At 28.6% G+C, this 22,967-nt stretch overlaps 1 protein-coding gene across 1 annotated transcript; it reads right to left on the reverse strand.

The window, feature by feature from the left end:
- Positions 1-12,625: 12,625 nt before the first annotated feature.
- Positions 12,626-21,468, reverse strand: LOC124838076 (uncharacterized). The gene is made up of 9 exons (XM_047313594.2): positions 21,190-21,468; positions 17,689-17,760; positions 16,848-16,937; positions 16,163-16,205; positions 14,817-14,923; positions 14,427-14,522; positions 13,582-13,772; positions 13,397-13,466; positions 12,626-13,246 (listed from the first exon to the last, which is right to left on the reverse strand). Exons 1-9 carry the CDS (start codon positions 21,379-21,381, stop codon positions 13,136-13,138), a joined length of 972 nt encoding a protein of 323 aa, XP_047169550.1. The 5' UTR covers positions 21,382-21,468; the 3' UTR covers positions 12,626-13,135.
- Between the last annotated feature and the right edge of the window lie 1,499 nt (positions 21,469-22,967).

The following is a 22,967-nucleotide window of genomic DNA, read 5'->3' on the forward strand; positions in this document are numbered from 1 at the left end:
TTAGTTTTATCTCAGATACAAGTAACCGTATGAAGGTTTTAATATGGTGTTGTCAGATTTCTTCATTAAAATAAGAGATGTGCTGAATGATGTTATATAAAATCTGATATACGATTGAAGAATTTAAGGACAATTCTAAGTGTTATATTTAGTAAAGATAGAAAGTTAAGTAACATAAACATAAGAAAAATTATTATTTCACGTAGTTAACTTTTTTACATTCCAACTCTTTCTTATTTTTTATTTTTTTCTTTCTTAAAAAAATACAAAAATTTACATTTTTATGATTATTTTATTTTTATATTTTTTGTCAAAATGAATATAAAAATACATTATAATACCATTACTCATATATAAAATGTTCCAATTATATTGAGTATTATTATTAGAGTTAATTATATTTAAATATTGTCTATTTTAAAACATGAAATTTTGTAATTTTGTTTTTGAAAAGCGTTTGAAAATAATAAAATAAAAAAATATTTAAACTGCTCAAGTCTCCAAAATATAAGATTATTAAGAAATTTATTAAATTTTTTTCTTTCTCTTATTAAGAGATGATGGAGGGGACCATTCATGTTCCTGTCCCCCTTTGAAATTTAACTAAGAAAAATTGGAATTTGGAACAAATAAAGAAGAGCTCTTGTTTGCTTATTCTTTTCTTTTCTCCTAAGGCCAAATAATTCATCCTTGTTTGATCTCATGTGGGTCTTGGTTCTAAATTTTCATAACCATGACCAAGTCATCTTTGAAAATTTGAGACCCCTTTGCTGTTTTGTCTAAGAAAATTATCTTTATAAGCATTGAAAATTAGGGTTTGTTTGATTCTTTCCACACTTCTTTTCAAAATGGTTTTACTAAATGGCAATCAATTTGTCATTCAAAATTTAAAACATGTATTCTTTTTAAAAGAAATAATTAACTATATATGAGATGCTTTCTTCTAATCCTTTCTTATTTTTCCTTTCCATGTTTATTCTCGTATTAATGTAGATAATTGTAACTAATAAATTAGATGACGTGGTATTGTTTTATAATTATAAAATCTCATTTTTCAATACATAAAAAATAATAATCAAGATAAGGAATTAAGATAACAGCTACATTATTTAAATAATAACAAAAAAAATTAAAATATAAGGACTCAATTTAAAAATATAAAATTTGTCTATACTCAATAGATATTTTTATAATAAAGACTTAAATCAAAATATCTAAATTTATTAAAATTTAAAACTTAATTAAATCTTACTAAAATATTTCATAAAAAAATGATTTAGTAATTCAACTTTGAAGTAAGATTTTTAACTAATATGTTTTTAGAAATACTTGTAATAGTGATAAGAGAGAGAAAAAAATATAAACTTATTTAAATTACTACTTATTAACGTTTAATAATTATAAATTACTACTTATTTGACTTTAAGATTATTATTTTTAATAAATTTATTATATGTATAATAGCTAACTCTATTCAGTATATATAAACTATTTTCGTTTATATTACGTAACTTTTTTTTATCAGCTTATTATATTTTATCTTATTTTAATTGTGAAATTATCTTAAAAAGTTAGTCATGCCTTCTTGTTGTTGAATAGATGAGATGAGTTACGACAATGAAAATGTATTGAAACAAAACAACCATTCGATAATTAATTACCGTAACATTAATATTTTTCTTATTTTAAAATTAAATTATTAAAATAAAGTTTTCGAATGTTTGTTTTGATAATAGTTATCTTAAGGTATTGCGAAGTTAAATTTATACTAGTGTAAATTAGATAATTTTTAATTAAGAGGTGTTGTCAAAATTATTTATTTGGATGGAAATTAATTTTTATAGTTAAAATATAGCGTGGCATGTTTGTTTAAAAAGACTAAGAGAAAAGTATGAAAACAATGGATTCGAGTTATAATTAATTTATACATAACTTAGAAAAAATTAAAAAAAATTGTATTAAGATTAAATAAATAAATTAATGAGTAATTTAAATTTAATTTCATTAATTGTAGTATGATTTTTAGGAGTAATCTGAACTACAATTTTTCTTATGTGTTTTAAAACATTTTTAAGTTATGTGTATGGTATTAGAACTTTTCATTCGTAGGGCTGAGTTTTTTGCTACCTAAATAATTAGGATTCTTAATTATGACTAAATGTTTAATTTCCTCAAATATATTTAAATAAATAATCAAATTTGGTAGACAAAATAAGCTAAACTGAATGGATACCCTTTGGAATCATTGATAAAATTGAATGAAATTAAACCAAAAATATTTTGGTGTGTGTGATGTGTTGTTAACATATAATTGGAAAAGGGTATGAAGAAAACAAACACACTCTTTATTAATTCATAATCTTAATTTTCTTGTTGTGCTTGTTTTCTTAATTTAAAAAGAAAAATTGAAACCCATATTGTGTTCTGTTTAACTTTAATTCTTATGTCTCCTAACCAATTTAAACCTCTTATGGTTTCTACAATAATTATATTTGTGAAGTAGTCACTCATATGTATAACTTTCTCAACAAAAAAACATATATATCAATTAGAAATTATCATCTTTAAGTACTTTACCTAGGAATTTCTTTTCAATATTGGAACTTATATAGGAACACGTGATTAAAAAGGACCCAAGTTCCTTTTATTCACAATAAGACATTTTAAACTAAAATTAATTCAAATTTATTTTATAGATTAAATCAAATTATTCTTATTATATTTAATAACATCACATTGTTTAAAAGTTGAGATTTAAGTTTAGATATTTCTTCCTCTTTCTATGTCTTTTAAAAACAACAAAATTATGAGAGTCAAAACTCTAAAATAAATAATACTTTGAATATATGGTAATTGACTCTAATAATGTCACTTGATTAACTTTAGATAGATACACAAATAATTTAATTTAAAGTATTTATGACTTTTTTTTCATTTTATTAATTTAGTTATAGGTTTCATTACTCACTTTTACCACTTTTGTCATTTTCTCTTAAAAAAAGGAAAGGTATCATATACCCTTCTATTTTGGTGCTTTTGTGGGGATAATAAGTTGCATAGAATGTTCATTTTGAGATTATCGTTTTCAATTGTTCAAAATATATATATATATATATATATATATATATATATATATATATATATATATATATATATATATATATATATATATATATATGTGTGTGTGTGTGTGTGTGTGTGTTTCTTATTTCATTTTAGTTTTGAAGTGTGTGCATTAGTGAGATGATGTGGTAATGAGACAAAAATGTAAGATATTCTTTCTTTGCTTTGAAACTTAGCAATAGTAATTTCACTATTCTTGAACATCTCTCTATATGCAAATCTTCACATTACGGTCCTACCTTATCATCTACTTCAACAATATGACATACTTTATGATAATTAAATTTAAAGGGAAATCTAAAATTGAGGTTCTAAAATATATATAATTTATGCTAATATATATATATATATATATATATATATATATATATATTATAAAATTTAACTCATAATTTTAACTAGGTATCTTTTATTTAATTCGGATGTGAAGTATGTTCTATTGATTATATATCTTTTTTTAAAATACAATAATTACATATGAAAGTATACAGCATTTAATTGAGAAAAACAGAAAGTTTTAACTTCTAAAATAAACTTAAGTTTGATCTGTTTAATTCTTATGCTAATTTAATTTTTCTATATTTATGAAATATAAAATTACTTGTACCTTGATTTTAACACCCAAAAAAGTTAAACATATTTATGTAATGAATAAACATATTTTTTTATAATAGGTAGTGTTGAATATGTAAAACTTAAACCCAGTTGGTTTAAACAGTATAGCTTAATTTTAAATTTGAATTTTTTTTATTTAAACTAAAAAAATTGGATGACTGTATAAGTATAGTTAAAATAAAACGATATGTAAATAGATAATATATAACTTGGGTGAATATATAAAGTTACCAATAAAACTTGGAAGAACTATGTTTATTGTTTTGTAGTAAGGGATTCAACACGAAGACTCAATTTATGATTGACAAAATTTTCAACTTAAAACCTTAATTCAATATTGAGTTTATGTATCTTTTATCTTATAATGTATTTAATTTCTGTTTTTTCATAAAAATTAAACCCAAATTTGAATTTCTATACGTTTATGATACTTCAGCTTCCAAGAACATTCAAGACGTTACTATATACAGTGTCTTTGTTGTAGTTAATGGAAATAATTTGAAGATAAATTTACTATGAATCCAATGGAACAAAAATTCATGATGTTTCGTGGTATGGCTGACATGTGTTGTACAAGATAAATCGATGTTGTCTTCTATGGAAACTGTTATTCACGGATGATAAGTTTATAGAACTTAAGTGGAGTTCGTTAAAATATTTATTTATTTTAATTCTAAACATATATAAACACACATATATAGATATATAGAGAGATATGTATGTATGTCCTTCAAAGTTACTAAAATAATGTTTTTTTAGTTCCTATTCATAGATATAACTACATTTTTATTAAATATAAAAATTAAAACTGAATTTTTTTTATAAAAGCTATGTTTTTTATTTAAACAAATTTTAATGTTTAATCATGACACTATAAAATAATTTTACACTATCATGCAACTATATATTATTATTGATATGATTTTTACAGCCATAATTGTAAGAATGAATACAATGATATATTGGTAGTATTTTATTACATATTCATACGTCTTTGTTCAAGTATTCCTAAAAATAAATCAAGTGAATGAAAATTAATCTTTACATCCCGACATGAAACTGTTAAGATATGTCAAATATTCTATTAACGGATATTAGGCAAATTAAATATTGTGTTAGTTATAATTTAGATATTATTATAATTTGTGCAGATTTGTGTACCTGTCATTCCTTTAACAGATGAAGAATTATAGGATCCTTGTATGTATATATATGGTATTCTACTATGTGAAATAATACATCAAAATTATTCTTTAAACATCTCTACATGGTATCAAGAGCCAAACACTGATATCCTCTGCAATATAGGAATCAGTGCTTTGTTTAAATATTTCTGATGGCTTTTTTCGATAAAAATCAATCGGAGAAACATGATTTTGGGACTTCCGCTGCTATCCATATGCATGAATCGCTCACCCTTGAACGGCTTGACGACACCAACTATGTTGAGTGGTCGTTGAACGCACAGAACAAGATCAGAGGCACATCTCTTGAACAAAGGTTGCACTAGAAAACAAGAAATCTGATGAATACGAAGCATGGGAAGATGAAAACTGCCTAGTCAAGTCTTGGCTTCTGGACTCTATGACGAAAGAAATCATATCCCTCTTTATTCGCTTAGCTACGACAAATGACATTTGGGACACTGTGCAACAAACATACTTAGTCAACCAGGATGCATCCCGATCATATCAATTATATCGTGAGGTAATCTCTACTCAGCAAAATGGAGGATCTCTTATTACACATTTTGGTAAATTGCAAATATTATGGCTAGAGTATGATATTATCACGAATTGTACCATGGAATGTCCTAAAGATGTTGAGAAATATAACAACATGATTAATTCTCAACAAGTTTATGTTTTTTTGGCTGACCTAGATACACATTTGGATGTTGTTCGTGGTCGTATCCTTGCTACCACTCCCCTTAATAGTTCAATCTGTTTATGCGTGATGGTGAGTCTACTATGGGGACTTCCTTTGTTGTTAAAAAGTTTCATAAGAAAGGAATCTGCAAGTGTACCCACTACAATGGGGATAATCATGTCATGGATACATGTTTTAAACTTCATGGCTATCCAAATTGACATCCAAAAGGAAAAACTACTCCCAATACCAAAGTAGAAGCTGCTTCCAAGAGCCATATTTCTACTGCTGTCGGATTTGTGACCAAATTGACATCCTCATAAATTTACTAATTTTTCCCCTAATTGTTCTAAAACTATTATTATTAATGCCAATGGGGTCTCATCTCCTATTGAAGGTGTAGGTACTATATCTCTCTCACCCTCCTTATCAATTCCGGATGTTTTATTTTTTCCTACATTGAACTATAATCTTCTCTCTATTAGCAAGTTAATCAAATCACATTCTTGTGTTGCCTCATTTTACCCAACCCGTTATCTTTTTTCAGAACATTCATTTCAAGGAGAAGATTGACACTGAGAAAGAAAGGGAGGGATTGTATTATCTTGAAAATGTCTCACAACAAACCCATAAAGGAGCGTTGGCTTGTCTTGCGAATGAACACACACGATAAAAACAAAAAAGATATTTGGTTATGGCATAGACGATTAAGACATCCTTCTTTTGGTTATCTAAAAAATTATTTCCATCATTATTTCATAAATGCAATATTTCTAATTTTCTTTGTGAAACTTGTGTAATGGTAAACATTCATTGTATTGTGTTTCCTTTAAGCAATAAAAAGACTGATTTTCCTTTTTCATTAATCCACACAGATGTTTGGGGTCCTGCCCCACAATCTACACATAATGGAAAAAAATGGTTTATCAGTTTTATTGATGATTGTACTAGGGTAACCTGTGTGTATTTGCTTAAACATAAAAGTGATGTGTGTGATGTGTTTTGTTCCTTCCATCATATGATCGTTACACAATTTAACACGTATATTAAAGTCATTCGATCAGACAATGGAGGGGAATACTTTAAGACTGAATTAATAGAGTTCATGAACTCTAGAGACATCTTGCATCAAACTACATGTCCTTATTCACCACAACAAAATGGAGTGGCTGAGAGGAAAACTAGACATATATTAGAGGTGACAAGATCACTTTTGATAGATGGTAATGTTCCATCTCATTTATGGGGTGAGGTTGTGAGCTTTATCGTTTATTTAATTAATCAAACCCCTTCTAGTGTGCTTAACTTTCGAAGGCCTTTTGATGTGTTGTCTGATCATTGTATCCTTCCTTCCATAGTTTATTTACCCCCTCATGTTTTTGGATGTGTTATATATGTTCACTTACACTCACATCAACGTACAAAGCTTGAAGAACGAGCTATCAAATGTGTTTTTGTTGGGTATGGATCAACTCAAAAAGGTTATCGTGCTTACCATCCACCATAAAAAAAATTTATATCTCTATGGATGTGACATTTAATGAGCATGAATTTTTTTATGTTGATTATCCACTTCAGGGAGGCCATGAAAGTGAAGTGTATAATCATGATGTTAGTATGTTTGATATCTCCGATATAAAATTATATTGTGAAGATAAATTATCGTGTGAGGATCATTCTGCAGGAAGTGACCCAATCCTAAATATGGACACTTCTTTTTCAAATAATACAATGCCTTCTGATCATAACCAATTGGCTCAATCTTCTCCATAGGTTCGACATGACTCTTCAGAGGTACCTTTTGATCCTATCTCTGATAATACTAATTTAGATTAAATTAATCATGAAATTGATTCTTGTCTGCATGAGACCACCAGCACACCAAACACTGAGTCTACTACTGTTCAATATAGTCTTCCACCTCATTCTAACCGTGATCAACCTCCAGCTAAATATGAACCAGACCTCCAAACCAAAGTTAAATATCTCATTAGTAAATATGTGTCATCTCACAAGTTATCCCGGTCATACGCATCATTTGTATCTCAATTATCTTCAATTTCTATTCCTAGTAATATAAAGGAAGCTTTGGTAGATCCTAAATAGACCAAAGATATGGTTGAGGATATGACAGCTTTAGAAAAAAACAACACTTGGGATCTTGTGTCCTTACCAAGAGGGAAGAAAACTGTGGGCTACAAACGGGTATTCACAATTAAGCATAAAGTTGATGGAACTATTAAGAGGTATAAAGCACAACTTGTGGCTAAAGGTTACACTCAGTCTCATGGTGTAGATTACCAAGAGACGTTCGCACCGGTAGCCAAGCTCAACATTGTGAGAATACTTCTATCGCTAGCAATAAACCAAGATTGGCCTCTTTTACAATTTGATGTGAAAAATGCTTTCCTCCATGGAGAAATTTCAAAAGAAATTTATATGGATTATCCACCAAGCATGACAGATTCAATTGGAATGAAGGTTTGCAAATTAAAGAAGGAAAAATTACAACTTTGATTATATATGTAGATGACATGATTGTTACAGGAAATGACCAAGATGAGATTTGTAGTTTACAACAATACCTTGCATCTGAATTTGAGATGAAACAACTTGGAAATCTTAAATATTTTTTGGGTATTGAAGTAGGTAGATCAAAACATGGTATTTTCCTATCCCAAAGAAAATATACTATTGACTTACTATCGTAAACTGGGCTACTTGGGAGTAAACCAACTGATACACCAATTGAACAAAATCATAAACTCTTTCAATGCTCAAATTCAGCAAGCATAGACAGAGGGAGATACCAAAGACTAGTAGGAAAATTAATTTATTTATGTCATACACGTCCAGATATCACCTATGTAGTGAATGTTGTTAGTCAATTTATGCATGACCCATGAAAGCTTCATATGGATGTTGTTGAGAGGATTTTGAGATATTTGAAGTCCACTTCTAGAAAAGGAATTTTATTCTCAAATCATGGAAACTTAAAGGTAAAAGGGTACATTGATGCAGATTGGGCAGGTTCAAAAGATGATAGAAAATCTACCTCTAGATACTTTACTTTTGTAGGAGGAAATCTTGTAACTTGGAGGACTAAAAAACAACCTGTAGTAGCAAGATCTAGTGCTGAAGAAGAATTCAAAGGCATGGCACTGGGTATATGTCAACTTTTGTGGAATAAAAATATGCTATCAGATTTGGGCTTTAAAACAAGTGAAGCTATGAGTTTGTACTGCAACAATACTTCGGCTAACAATTGCTCACAATCCTGTGCAACATGATAGAACAAAGCATGTGGAGATTGATAGACATTTCATCAAAGAGAAGCTTGAAGCTGGAATAATTTTCGTTCCTTTTGTAAGATCAGAATTACAATTGGCTGATGTTCTCACCAAAAGAGTGTCAAGAAGATTGTTTAATGAGTCTCTATTCAAGTTGGGAATGTGTGATATCCATGCACCAACTTGAGTGAGAGTGTTAAGATATGCCAAATACTCTATTGACGGATATTAGACAAATCAAATATTATGTTAGTTATAATTTATATATTATCATAATTTGTGTAGATTTGTGCACCTGTCATTCCTTTATTAGATGAAAAATTATAGAATCCTTTTATATATATATATATATATTTATACATATATATATATATATATATATATATATATATATATATATATATATATATATATATATATATTTATACATATATATATATATATATTTATACATATATATATATTTATACATATATATATATTTATACATATATATATATTTATACATATATATATATATATATTATATATATATATATATATATATACATATATATATATATATACATATATATATATATATACATATATATATATATACATATATATATATATACATATATATATATACATATATATTTATATATATATATATTATATATATATATATATATATTTATATATATATATATATATATATATATATATATATATATATATATATATATATATATATATATATATATATATTACTCTACTCTTTAAAATAATACATTATGTAAACATCTTTATAGGAACTTTTCAATCTTTTGAGTGAGAAACGAAGTCTCTTTCACACATTTTCTTTTTTGTTAAATAAACCATCTCCAAAGTCATACATGAATTTACTCCTCAATCTAAATCATGGCCCTTTGTTGATTCTCATCCTTAAAAAGAGAAAGACAATTCAAATTTGTGCTCCAAAAAATATTCTTTGGTGATGGTGATCACGAATAAAGAATATCTTCCATTTTATGGATTTTTTTTATTGGTGTCTAAGATTTATTTTTCTAGAAATGAAGTTAACAATTGAATGAACAGGTGCCTAAGATAATGATTCAGCCAATTACACACTAAAAGCCAACATTGGCTTTAAAGGACACTAGTATTAATATGCCTTCATTTATTATAAGTTTTACTAAACACTAAATAGTAGTGGTCAAATAAAACAAAGGGAATTTAAAACCATAATTTATGTGCCAAAACCAAAAAATTAGTCTGATTTTATTTAACTTCCGTGTGCACATGTAAATCTGATTCCTCCATTGAATAGTGGAAACGTTGGGTCCTAAAAAGTGAAAGCAGGAATTTGGATAAGTTAGAAAAAAGAGCCATGGCATGAGGGAGAGAATACTACCAGTTAACACAGATATTCCCCCAAAATAAGTAAATAAAAACTTTCCTCGTGTGATTGAGAATATTTCTAATGTTCTTTCCAAGGGAACCTCAATTGCAATCTCAATAGTTACTTGATCCTATTCATAAAATTAAACTCATCTCTAAATCCGAACAAATTTGAAGTTTAAATTCTCAAATAATATATACCAACTCTTTCTAAATTCATTATTGGCTCACCTAGATTTGCTACCATGTACGAACAGGAAAATTAGATATTAAAAAATAAAGTAATTAAGAAAGTCATTATTTAAAAATAAGAAAAGATAATTATTATAAAAATGAATTTTGGTCATGTGTTTGATTATTGTTTTATGTATAATATGAATGTGTTATTATGTGTATTTAACTATAATTTTAAGTATTTCTCTTAGGTTTATCATAGGAAAACATAAGAAAAAGATATTTTTATTTTTAGAAATTTTAATGATTAGGAAAAATATACAAATGTGATTAAATATTTTAAATAAAAGATATTATAATTTGTTATTTTTATTTAAAGGATTTATTTTATTTTAAAATATTTTCTAAAAAATAAATTTTTTTGAAAAAATTATTCAATTGAAAAAATCATTATTAGATATTGAATAGACATTTTAAAAGATATTCTTTGATATTGTTATATACTATGTACATCTACAAATTAAAAGATATATTGAGATATTATTATATATAATTAAGTATTATTGTTAGATAATAATAATAAAATAGAATGTATTTATTTAGAAACTTATAATAATCAATTAGAATAAAAGTAGTAAGATAAAATATATTATCTAAAAATTTATTAGAATTAATTAATTTAAAGATAATTTTATTTTATTATAAAAAAATGAGTTTTTATAAATATTTTGAAAATAAACCTAATTGGATTATGTATGCCTTTTGTTATATAGATTATTATTAGATATCTTAAATATCTTATTTTTATTTTATCTTTATCTTTTATCTTTAGTTGGTTTGTTATTATTTTATTTTGAACTTAACTCATATTTCTTCTATTATAAATAGAATACTTTATGTATATTCAACCGAAAAATTAATTTCATACATAGTGGTTACTATATTAGACACTCCCTATTTATATAGAAACTCTAGCCATTAGGAAAAAAAAAGAGATAGAAACTTTAAGAATGAGAGTGAAAGTGTGTTTATTCTAGAAAAAGTCTTAGTAGGGAAACTAGGTAAGGAGAGCTTACATTCTTGATTTCTTATATTCTTGATTTCTTACATTCTTGATTTCTTGATTCTTATTTCTTGATTTGGTTTTCTTTGTTTTCCTTTCTTGTCATGTTGTTGGGTATGTTGTCGTGCTATTTAGTATGATGTTATATTGTTTGAGTTTGTTGTCGTGTTGTTTTTGTATGATGTCATGTTGTGTAGTGTTTGATCGAGTTGTTTGTGATGATTATTGAGTCATAGGTGTTGTTAGTCGTGTTGTTTTATTTCATTGTCGAGTTGTATGGTTGGTTGTGTGATGTTTGAACATATTTGCATCATGTGTTGTTGGTTGTACATGTGTGAAGTTAAGACAAGTTGTTGTGGATTGTTTCGTCATACCTAGTAAATCCTAAGATTGGCCTTTGACTGTGTGATACGAGAAATAGGCTTTCTTTGGCCTTATATGTAAAAAGAGATTCGAGTGTTGTACCTTCTTTATATGGGAAGAATGATATTTTATCTAGTCTCCAGCTCGTTGCTAAGTATAGTACTCAATGCACGATATACCGACATTTTTACTTATAAATCCTTATAGAGTAAGAAAATAGGTTTTTTAGCCGCGAAAACGAGACGACTTGAACAAACCCATATGTAGAAGTTACAGGTGGTATAATAAGATACAGGGATAGACCACGTGTTTGTGGAACACATTTTTACATTATGTGAATATAATTAACTTTATGGATTTAGAATTAATATTTGAATAGTATGAATAAATGCGTATTTTATATTATTTTCTGCTAGCTCACTTTATATGTTGTAAATCTACATAATCATTTTTATATCAAAACAGAAAAACATACAATTAGTTCGAACACTGTATAATGTGACAAGTGAATTAAAAGAGTTGAAAAATTTATGATTATTTTAATAAACTATTTTATTTGAAATTTTATTTTGTAATCAAATTGAAATTTTAGTTTATTTTTCTTAAATTGTAAAAACTTGTAAAATTTGGATTTTTGCAATAATATTATAATTCTAAAAATTTTAAATTTTCACTCGTGTCAACCCAAAATTGACAAAATTGAGATATTACACCATCCTCCTAGTTGATAGCGCTAGGCATGAAATAAACTATAAAATAACTTACCTGAATTGCAATAATTCATAATTTGCCTAAAAGACGACCTTAATTATAGTGCCTCAATGATACAGATACGATCTTCAATCCACTACAAACGACTTGAATAAAACCTATCCACCAGAAATGTGATTTAATGTGCAGTCTTCCCGTTATTGGCTTTGGAAATGAGAAAACCATAAACAAGGATTGCGTTTATGAGAAGACACCTTTAAAGACCCCCTTTAACTTGATTGAAATATTTGATGATTGATACCATAATGTAACTACTAAAAGCTCATTAAGGAGTAAAACCCACCTCAATGTCTTGATTTAAGATTAACTGCACAATGGGTATGAAGAACCACCTATAACTAAAAAGAAAAGTGTCTTTTAGCTTGATTTCCATGCATCAATAATTACAGCCTTTTCCTCTGACCAACTAAGTTTCATGAAATATGGATATAGCCGAACCCCAAAAGGGGTGATAGCAGCAACCAGGCATGATCTGTAACTTATCTCAGGTAACAATCATATGATCGAAACCTCCTCCAGCTTGTAGTGCAGGAACTCTATTCACTCCAACATTGTGAAGCAATTGTTGTAGCCACCTTCTAGTTGTGGGGTCTTCCTGAAGAAACAAAACCGAGACCAGATAATGTAAGCAAGCAAAGCATGTAGTCAATTCACTAGAATCCTTCAACTTTTGATTTCTGTAATCCAGCCATTCACTCATTTCATTAAATCCAATTTGTATATCACCGGAACTAGAAGTACTTACACGAAGGCAACTGCTGAAAGTGGCATCTCTTAACATGTCTGGTAGACAGCTTCTTAATGCATCGCAAGCCCTGTTTTAACCAGAGCAAAGTTTAATTATAGTTAAACTTGAAAAGAAAATCAGCTGATGAAAAAATTTAGTTTGAAGGGGTGAAACGAACATGTAGTTGCAAATTACTAACTAACCTTGGATTATCTGACAGACGAAGATAGCACCGAATGATATGCTTCAGTAGACGAGATGAGGGTTGCTCAGCAAGAGCTGCCACCATGTTCCCCAAAACTCTACCTACCGCAAAAAAGCGCTCGGCTGTAGTACAAATATAGTCCAGGCCGACATCGTCCAAAAGAATTTTTTGAACAATAAATGTTGCTACCTGGGGTGGTAGAGGTTTCATTAGACAAGCATGATCCATTTTACTATTATTTATGTATATCTTGAAGATCAAGAGGGAGTGGGAATTTAAAATGTCCCACTGGCTTAATGTCTACAGAACGAAGGAGATCAAGAGTTTACATCTTTAGCATTCAAAACAAAATCGTGAATCTATGTCAAATATCTGGCTTTAGGATCAAGAATAGCATTCAAACTCATCTATTACGAATGCCAGTCCTAAAAATTACATCTTATAAAACTAAACATGCCATAAAAATTTCAAAGCCCCGTGATGTAAAGAGCTTAAATTGAGACCAACTACTCTTTAAAGGCAAAACAATAGTCACAGATCAAAGTAGTCTTCTCAAGTAAAGGTTCCTGTGTTAATTTATCACATGCTATCTCAGTAATGAACATATGAATCCATATACACAGATAAATAACAAATGGCTGTATTAGAACGAGCAAGATAGAGTCACATAAATACACACGTGCTCACTGGAAAAAAGTGCATATACACATGTTAATGAAACAGAGACCAGAAGAAAGTGCTCAGAAATATGAAAGAAACAGATACTAAATCCAATTTAGCAGACAAATAATGTGATGGCATACGTTTACCAAAGACTAAAAACAAAGAATCAGTAAACTCAACTGTTTTGGATAGCTCACTACCCATTTCCATGGTGCGCAAGCACAGAGGAATTATTTCTGTTGAAAGAAGGAAACTTATAACTTCTGTATCATCAACCTGGTGGATAAAAATTGTCACAATTGACAAAAACATAACATATTAGATATGAATTATAATAAATAAATAAATGAAACACAGTGATAATGTAACATAACAGTGGGACAATACTTTGTCCTTGATAGTGGTGAATAACCCATACTAACAAATTGGATTCGCAGCTATTATTTGTGTTAAGAATGTGGTGATAATTTCTTTATAAATATTGCCATATAATCACCAATCATGTATATTCGCTTATAATTTTTTTCTAGTGGATGTTTTCACCCAACAGAATGGGCAAGGAAGAAATACCTTCACCAATGCACCGATGACACCAAGACTGGTAAGCCTCAAGTACTCAAATGGTCTTGACTTGCTTGTTGTATTAAGGAAGGGGTATAGATATAAAGGTATATGAGCTGCAGTGGAGAAAAAAGCAAGTGCAACAATTCATTGTATGAAACATCAAGCACTTCATGTACTATCCTTGAACAGGCAAAAATTGTGCTGGAAATTATGAAGTCGAAAGTTCTCATAATTATTCAATACAAAAAAGATAATATAAAACTAAATGCTTCTAGCCAAACAAGTTTAGAACTGTTAGATGTAACAGGCTTAAACCCATCTCTTTGTATTTTCCTATTTATAAATGGATATCCGCATGTGCTCAATACACATTAGGGATTCAAACAATGACTCTCTTTTATTTCAACAAGTGTGTAGATATTGGAAGTAAGAAATCTAACACAAGGTAAAAGTTATGCAGCTAAACTGGGAAGTCAGGAATGACCTAGAGATAGTGAGAGAAAGGAACTTGATTTTTAAGCAACAAAAGAAGTCCTAAGATGAGAAAGCCTGACAAGATTCACTTTCAATTATAAAAGCTATATATTGGATGGAAGAATTTCAGCAGACCATCTTAAAAATCATTGAGGATAAGATATCCTCCAACCCATCCTACAAATCATTTAAAAACAAAACATAGACTAAACCAAAGCAATCAGCAAACAGGAATTCCAACATATGCATTATATTACAGTGAACAAATTCAAGAAGAATGAATTAAATTTACAAAAGAAGAGGATGTCCGCCTCCATTTATGCAGTATATAAGCAGAAATCAAATTAAAAGGCTAATTTTGACAAATATCGTAAACCCAAAATAAAAATATTGACAATTCAATCAACTCCTAACCCTTAAATCATAAGTCCACAGTCATCTATGAATGAGTTCATGAACTTGACTTGTATTATGTCCCTAAAATGCTCAGCTGAACATTATAGTTTCCAGACCTTCTCAATTCATTATACTATTCAGATGGCATCAACCAATTCGAAAAAAGCTGACAGCATATTCTAAAGCACTAGAGCATATAGAAAAAATAGAGTCCAGATTCTCTACTGGTTTTTTGGTGTTGTCCCTCTGCTGAGCCTTCAAAATACACTCGTGTTGGTATATTAAAAGAGTTTTTAATATATTTTTAAAACATTAAAATCAGTATACATTAGTGGATTTTGGAGGCACAGTAGGGACAGCACCAAAAGTTCAACAGAGAATCCAAATTCGAAAAAATACTGAAAAATGTGTAACACAAAGGTGATCAATAGAATCACACAGAAGTTTAAAGTCCTTCACATGAATAAGGAAAGTGACGATACCGTTGAGGAATAGCATCCTTGTATCAGGGTGAGATGCTACACACTGAAAAAAAAAAAATTACAAGGGAAAAGCACTTAGCAGCATCAGTGTTTTGTTTATTTTCTTCATAACATATTTTGAAAGGAGATAAATTGAAAAGAAGATAAAATAGAAAAGTATGATATTTATGATATGCTCATTTCCTAAGCACCTGGTTTTCAGAATTAATAAGCTTAAAAAAGCAGTACTCAATAATGTTTTGGTTTCATTTGTCCTGTAAAGAAACATAACCTGGCTAGCATAATGTATTCTGTTATAGAAAATGCATGCTAGAAATTTGATACATAGTTTTGGAGTGTATACATTGACCAAGGCTGATTAATCAGTCAGAATCATGTAGCATGCAGATATAATTCCACTGTTAGGGCAATGGTTCACACTTCATTGAAGTAACCGAATTCAGTGTTTAGAACCAAATGTGGTTAAAAGGGTCTATGCTTTATATATAGGTTACACCTCCTTTACATATTCCAAGAATAACCAAGCTTTTTCCAGCCATATGGATGAAAGGATTCCATATTGTTGTATTGTTAATCATGCATAGTTTGGTGTTCTAGAATATGATAGTCAAATAATGAAGACTAAAACAAAATGAATGTCACAATAAAGCACAGAAAACATCTTGATAGGACAAAGTCATCTGACCTGAAGAAGAGCAAGAGCATTACACACTCGATTTGATTGTGCAGGAGTAAGATTTGGTGGTGAAAGAACTGGGTAAATTGAAACTATTTCCTGAAACAAAAATATCAAATCCTTGTAAGTAGAGGAAAATTGTGAAGAAACTTGCTACTGAAAAACAATGAATAAAAATCCAAGTCTAAGGGATAAAATGAGAAATAATTTTTTTCAAAGACAAATGCTTACAAAATATGAAATCAAATTAAATCTGGAGAAAAATTAAACCTACGATGCTCATAGCTGCAGAGACTATAAAATACAACATCCGAATTAAATGAGCAATAACTAATAGTATGTTTAGTTTGATTAAACGGAAATGAAGAAAGGGGAGAAATATTTTAGATTTAGCCTCTTTTCTATCATAAAGTTGGAGGAGAACCAAACCAAACAATGAAACTTCTCCCTTCTTAAGGCTGAAAAAGTGCAGTTTGCAGAGTATGCTAAGAATAAAAACTTCCTAATTACCAAAAGAACGATCAACCTAGCTATTAAGACCAATTTATAAGTTAATGGTCGTAAACAAGCTGAGTTATCTTACACCATCACCGTTTACTTTTATCACCGATCACCACCCAATCAGTGTTTTATAATAAAAAAATTGGTTTTTGCTAAGGAAGTTGTAAGCAACATCAACTTATCCAAAGATATAACAGATCAGAATGGATAGAAAGGAAATAAAAGCACAAGGAGAAAGAGCAATGTAAAAAAACTCAAACTTTTACAAACTAAGTAAAAATTCACAAGAAAAATTGAAGCAAAGTATGGTTAACTATACAGGAAAGAAATGTTACTTGGGATAGCATACCTGCAAAAGTGCAGCAATAGTACCAAAAGAATTCCATAACAAAGGAGCCAGATCTTGAAATAGCTCCCTCTTCTGAAATGCAAAACCAAGACAAAAAAACATTGATCAGATACCTCTATATGAGTGTATCACAAATACCCAAAATTTCACAATATCAATGGTATGCCACTAAATCATTTTACTGATCTAATTACACACAATAAGAACAACCACCAAGCCTTTCCTACTAGGCAGGGTTTGCTAATCAAATGATATCATAATATTATGCTATAAATCACGTCTTAGATTAGTTACACACACATAATATATAAAACTTCTTATATTCTTTATTAGAACTTACATATATGAGTAAAGCATAGAGGATTGCTAGTTAAAATCTTGAAGAAAAAAATTGAACACAATGGGTTACTTGTTCTAAAGAGTAAACATGGATTCAAAATTGAAAATCATATGGGACTGAAATAGAACATTGTTAGAATAAATAGTCTTAAATAGAATTTATTGTAAAGGTGTTTGTGTGCTTTGCGCTGCACTTAGTTCCTAGATATAGCTTTTCAGATTCCTTTTTCATCCCTCTCAAATTGTATCTGATGTATCAATAGTTGTTAAAAATATGAGATCCTTAGTGAAATTCACTCTTTAAAATTCATTATAATGCCTTTGTATTATTCTTATGTTGGTATAAGCGTGGGTGGCTCCCTCTTTACTTGTCTCTGTCCAACAAAGGAATTGTCCATCAATCATTGTTTGAGCCGTCCGCCGCCATCAGCTACCGGAGTTTGGTCCTCTGAAACTTGCGTCCTGTATGTCTTGAAGAGCGTGACCCAACCTCAATAGGTGTGCAACCAAATTTCGATCGAAGCACCACCACACACCATCCAATCGCTATGCTGCCCTAGGTCGTGCATGTGTCTCATGCGCCACCTTCCAGTGGTCAGAATCTTCCCAGACCAACACAGTTTGACTCGCCAAAGCTCTCTAAGCCCGTTTCTGCCCTCTGTTCTTCATTCCGGAAGCATTTGGTGAGTCTCCTAGTGTCAAACGAAGTTTCTCTTACTTATCCTAGGTTTCTCTAGGTTTTCTTTCGTTCTTCTATGATGCACTATTGGACAGCGTCCTTATCTCTACCTTGTTTAACATGTCTTCAGGGACTATTTCCTCTTCCTCTAAATCTCCTTCCATAACTTTTGAAAAATTTAATGGAAAAAACTACCTATCTTAGTCTGCTTCAGTTGAACTTTGGTTCCTTAGCCAAGGTTTCCATGACCATTTAGAAGGTGGGAGTTCATTTCCACCAAATCAATTCAACAGTGGAAGAAAACTGTTTTTCAGCTTTTTGCTCTACTTCAGCAATAAGTAGAGCCCAATATTTTGAGCATTCTCCAATCATTCAAAACATGTAATTCCTTTCGGAAAAAGGCTCAAAATATTTAAGCATACAATATCCAACACCTCTACGATTTACCTATACTACCACTTATATACTATAATTTAACTATATCTATCTCCATTTGATGTGGAATTTCCAACAAATCTAACAAATGCTTCACTAGGGATGATAGAGTGGAGCAGCAGACCGCCAAAGTGGGATATCAGGATAACCATTGTTCTAATATTTTCTATATATTAATATTAATAATTAATATTTTTTAACATATATGTAGTTTGTATAGTAGGCCACATATGTATTGTTTAATTACATTTATATCACTTTCACTTATATATATATATATATATATATATATATATATATATATATATATATATATATATATATATATATATATATATATATATATTACTTAAAAATTTATCATTTTTTAACCGAATAAATTATTGGATTTTGTTTCTGATATTTAAAATATTTTCTTTAATTTTTTGTCCCGAATCAGTCTTTTACTTTCTTTTGGGTCCCAAAAGCTTGTTAGATAATGTTTTGAAAATAAAATACTTTATAAAACACTTCAGAGACAAAAATGTAAAACAAAATGATTATTGGGAATGAAAGTGTTAAACTAATTTACCAGGGACCACAAAGAAAATTCAATAATTTATAAGGGATAAAAAACATATTCAACTCTTATCTACCTGATTGCATCACACGTCATGTTTCATTTAGTTTTTATTATCATCTAGTTAACATTTTTTTTAATATTTTTTTAATTTCTTAAATCATAGATTATGGTCTATTTACTTTATTATATTAAAATATAAATAACAATTCACCATTAACAACTTTAAATCCAACCATGTAAATATGACATAGGAGTGTTTAACTTGAATTGGACACAACTTGAGGTTGAGGCCCAATAAATAACAAATGAGAAATGGACACACATAAACCCAAAGGACCTGACCCAATAGGTTCTCTATTAGCCAGTCCTGTCCATGTGAAAGTGAAAAATACCTGACAAAACACAAAAAGAGTGTAGGTTTAGACAAAAGTATGAAGGAAGTTCTAAAGTGTTTGGTGATGAAAATTTCCCTTGAGCTTCAAAACACCACAGAAGTGTGATGGCGATTGCCTCTATACATGGCTATTGTGGCGGGTTTAACCACAACTTGAAAATGTTAAGTAGAGTCTTGCCTCACCTCACTGCTATGATAACAATGACTATTGGTAACCATCAATAGGTCCAAACAACATCTAACAAGCAGTGGCTGTTTAAAACTATCCACAAGTCCAATAACCTTTGATAATCATAGTGGTGACTATTGATAACCATGGATAAGTCCAAACAATAGCTACATTCTGATGCCATTTTAGAATTTGATTTTAAGCTAAGTCATACTCACAAAACTGACTTTAATATAGAGATTTCTCTACCAGTGTAATTTGCTGGTATCGCTCTAGTCAATGTAAAATTTCAAACATCTCTACTAACATTCAACTACCCCCAATTCATTCATGTCGCTAAATCTAACAAAGGGAATTAATAATACTCATACCAAAGCCATGAAACAAGTAATCACCACTACCAATTTTTTTAGTCCTGTCATGGTTCTTTTATCTATTAGGTCATATATTAACCCGCTTGCAGTAATGTGTGCTGCTAACTCCTAGCTATATTTTTTCATATGACAAGTGATCCAACACAGATTACCACTACATGGTTCATCCCACTATTTAAACACATACAAACTGACCTCATTTCTTTCCACCTTTTCTTCTTCAAACAAAAATCAAAGTGATAAGAGAGAGAAAAAAACAAGGGAAACAAAGCTTTAATAAACACAGGACAGTTACCCTAACTCATCAGCAGCGCAATGTCTAAATGGTTAATTAATACACAAAAATAAAGAGAGAGAAACAAGTTTCAATTCATATTAACAAACTGACAAATAAAAAATAATTAAATAAGAAAAAACCCTAAGTACATACTCAGAAAATCGAAAACAAAAACTCCAAACTTTAATTCCTCGGTATAGCAATTCAAACTACAAAAAATTGAAGCAGAAACTTGAAAGCGCAAATAAAAAGGATTGTTTATAAGGGTTAACCTTGGACAATTCCAGAAGCGCATTTTCTCGGAGTTCAGGGTTGCTGAGTTCCAATACCAGTTGCTCAGCAGATGCCATCTTCCGATCTTTGCCCCCACCGGAGCCCTGTGCTCCAGTCCCACCGGACGAAGATGGCGGACCGCCGCCACCAAAGGCCGCACCCATAGACAACGATTGGGGCAAATTCGACATTTTGGACCTCACAATTCACTCTAGTTGAGTTTGGTCTTTTTTGTCAGTTGGTTTTTCTAGAGAGAACACGCAGAACAAGCAGTGATAGGAAAATATAATATAAGGGGTTGGGTTTGGGTTTGGAACCATTTTTTTATTTTATTTTATTATGTTTTTAAATTTAAAAGATGGGGTGCTGTTTGTTTTCGATGTATTTGTGTGTTATTTTCCATGAATTTGTATGTTATGTAGTGCAAGTATCCAAAGAAATATGAGAGAGAGAAAAAAAAGAAAGGAGAAAGAAACAGAAATGAAATTAATAGGATTTATGACTTTTTATTAACTTTATGTATTATATAATAAATATATATGTTAAAGTTTAGAATTTTGACTTGGATACATTAGATTAAAAAGGTGTGTTTTTTTTCCATCAATGTTTTTAGTTATTGTAAAATAAATTGTTTTTATTTTGATTTCTATAATCTTTTTTATCTTCTGACATTTATATTAACTTTAATTTATAAATTTATTTAAATAAAATTATATTATTTTTTATATATTTGATGTTAAATATATGATTTCGATGATAACATTGTTCAAATAACAAATATAACAAAATTACATGTTTTAAAATTCTCAAAATAATTACCTAACTAAAGAAGCAAATAATCATATCTACGCAAAGTAAAACTTTTATAGAATTCCAGTGAAAACACATGTTATGTGTCTTACTTTATGATAATAAAAATAAATTTATAATTTTATTGTAAATATGAATAATTTTTAAAATTTTTTATTGAAAATATAATTAATATTTAAAATTTTATTGTAAATATAAATAATTTTTATAATTTTACTGTAAATATAAATAATTTTTGTAATTTTATTATGAATAATTTTTATTTATTTTGTAGGCATTGTTATAATTAAAAAATTGTTAAAAAACGGTCAAATAAAAAATAGTTTAATTAAAAAAAACAGTTACTTAAAAGTAAAATAAAAAATAATTATTTAAATTTAAAAAATATATATTTATCCAATAAAATTGGGAAACATGAACATTAAAGAAGAGAATTTCTTTAATATATAGATATAGATTAGTGAAAACATATGTCTTAAATACAGGTGTGTGCCCTTTTTTATTTTTAATATAATAATAAAAAACTATAAAATTATTATTATTATTATTATTATTATTATTATTATTATTATTATTATTATTATTATTATTATTATGTGATTACATATAAATATTTTTTACAATTTTATTATAATTATTTTTTATTTATTTTATATATAGTTTTATAATTAAATAAATGGTTAAGTTTAAAAAATTAGGCATATGTGTGTTATTATTTTCATGATAATAAAAATAATGAAATATTATTATTTTTATTATTATAATTATGAAATTAAATATAAATAAACTTTATAATTTTATTATAAATGGTTTTTATTTATTTTATAGATAATTTTATAATTTAGAAATGTTAAGTTTAAAAAAATAGTCAATTTAAAGAAAACAATTAAATTTAAATCAATAGTAAAATTGATAAAAATAATTATTTTAATTTAAAAAAATCATTTAAAAGATATATTTGGAAAAT

This window comes from Vigna umbellata, chromosome 5 (genome assembly GCF_029865625.1).
Source record: "Vigna umbellata cultivar VRB3 chromosome 5, Vumbellata_1.0, whole genome shotgun sequence".
Taxonomy (NCBI): domain Eukaryota; kingdom Viridiplantae; phylum Streptophyta; class Magnoliopsida; order Fabales; family Fabaceae; genus Vigna; species Vigna umbellata.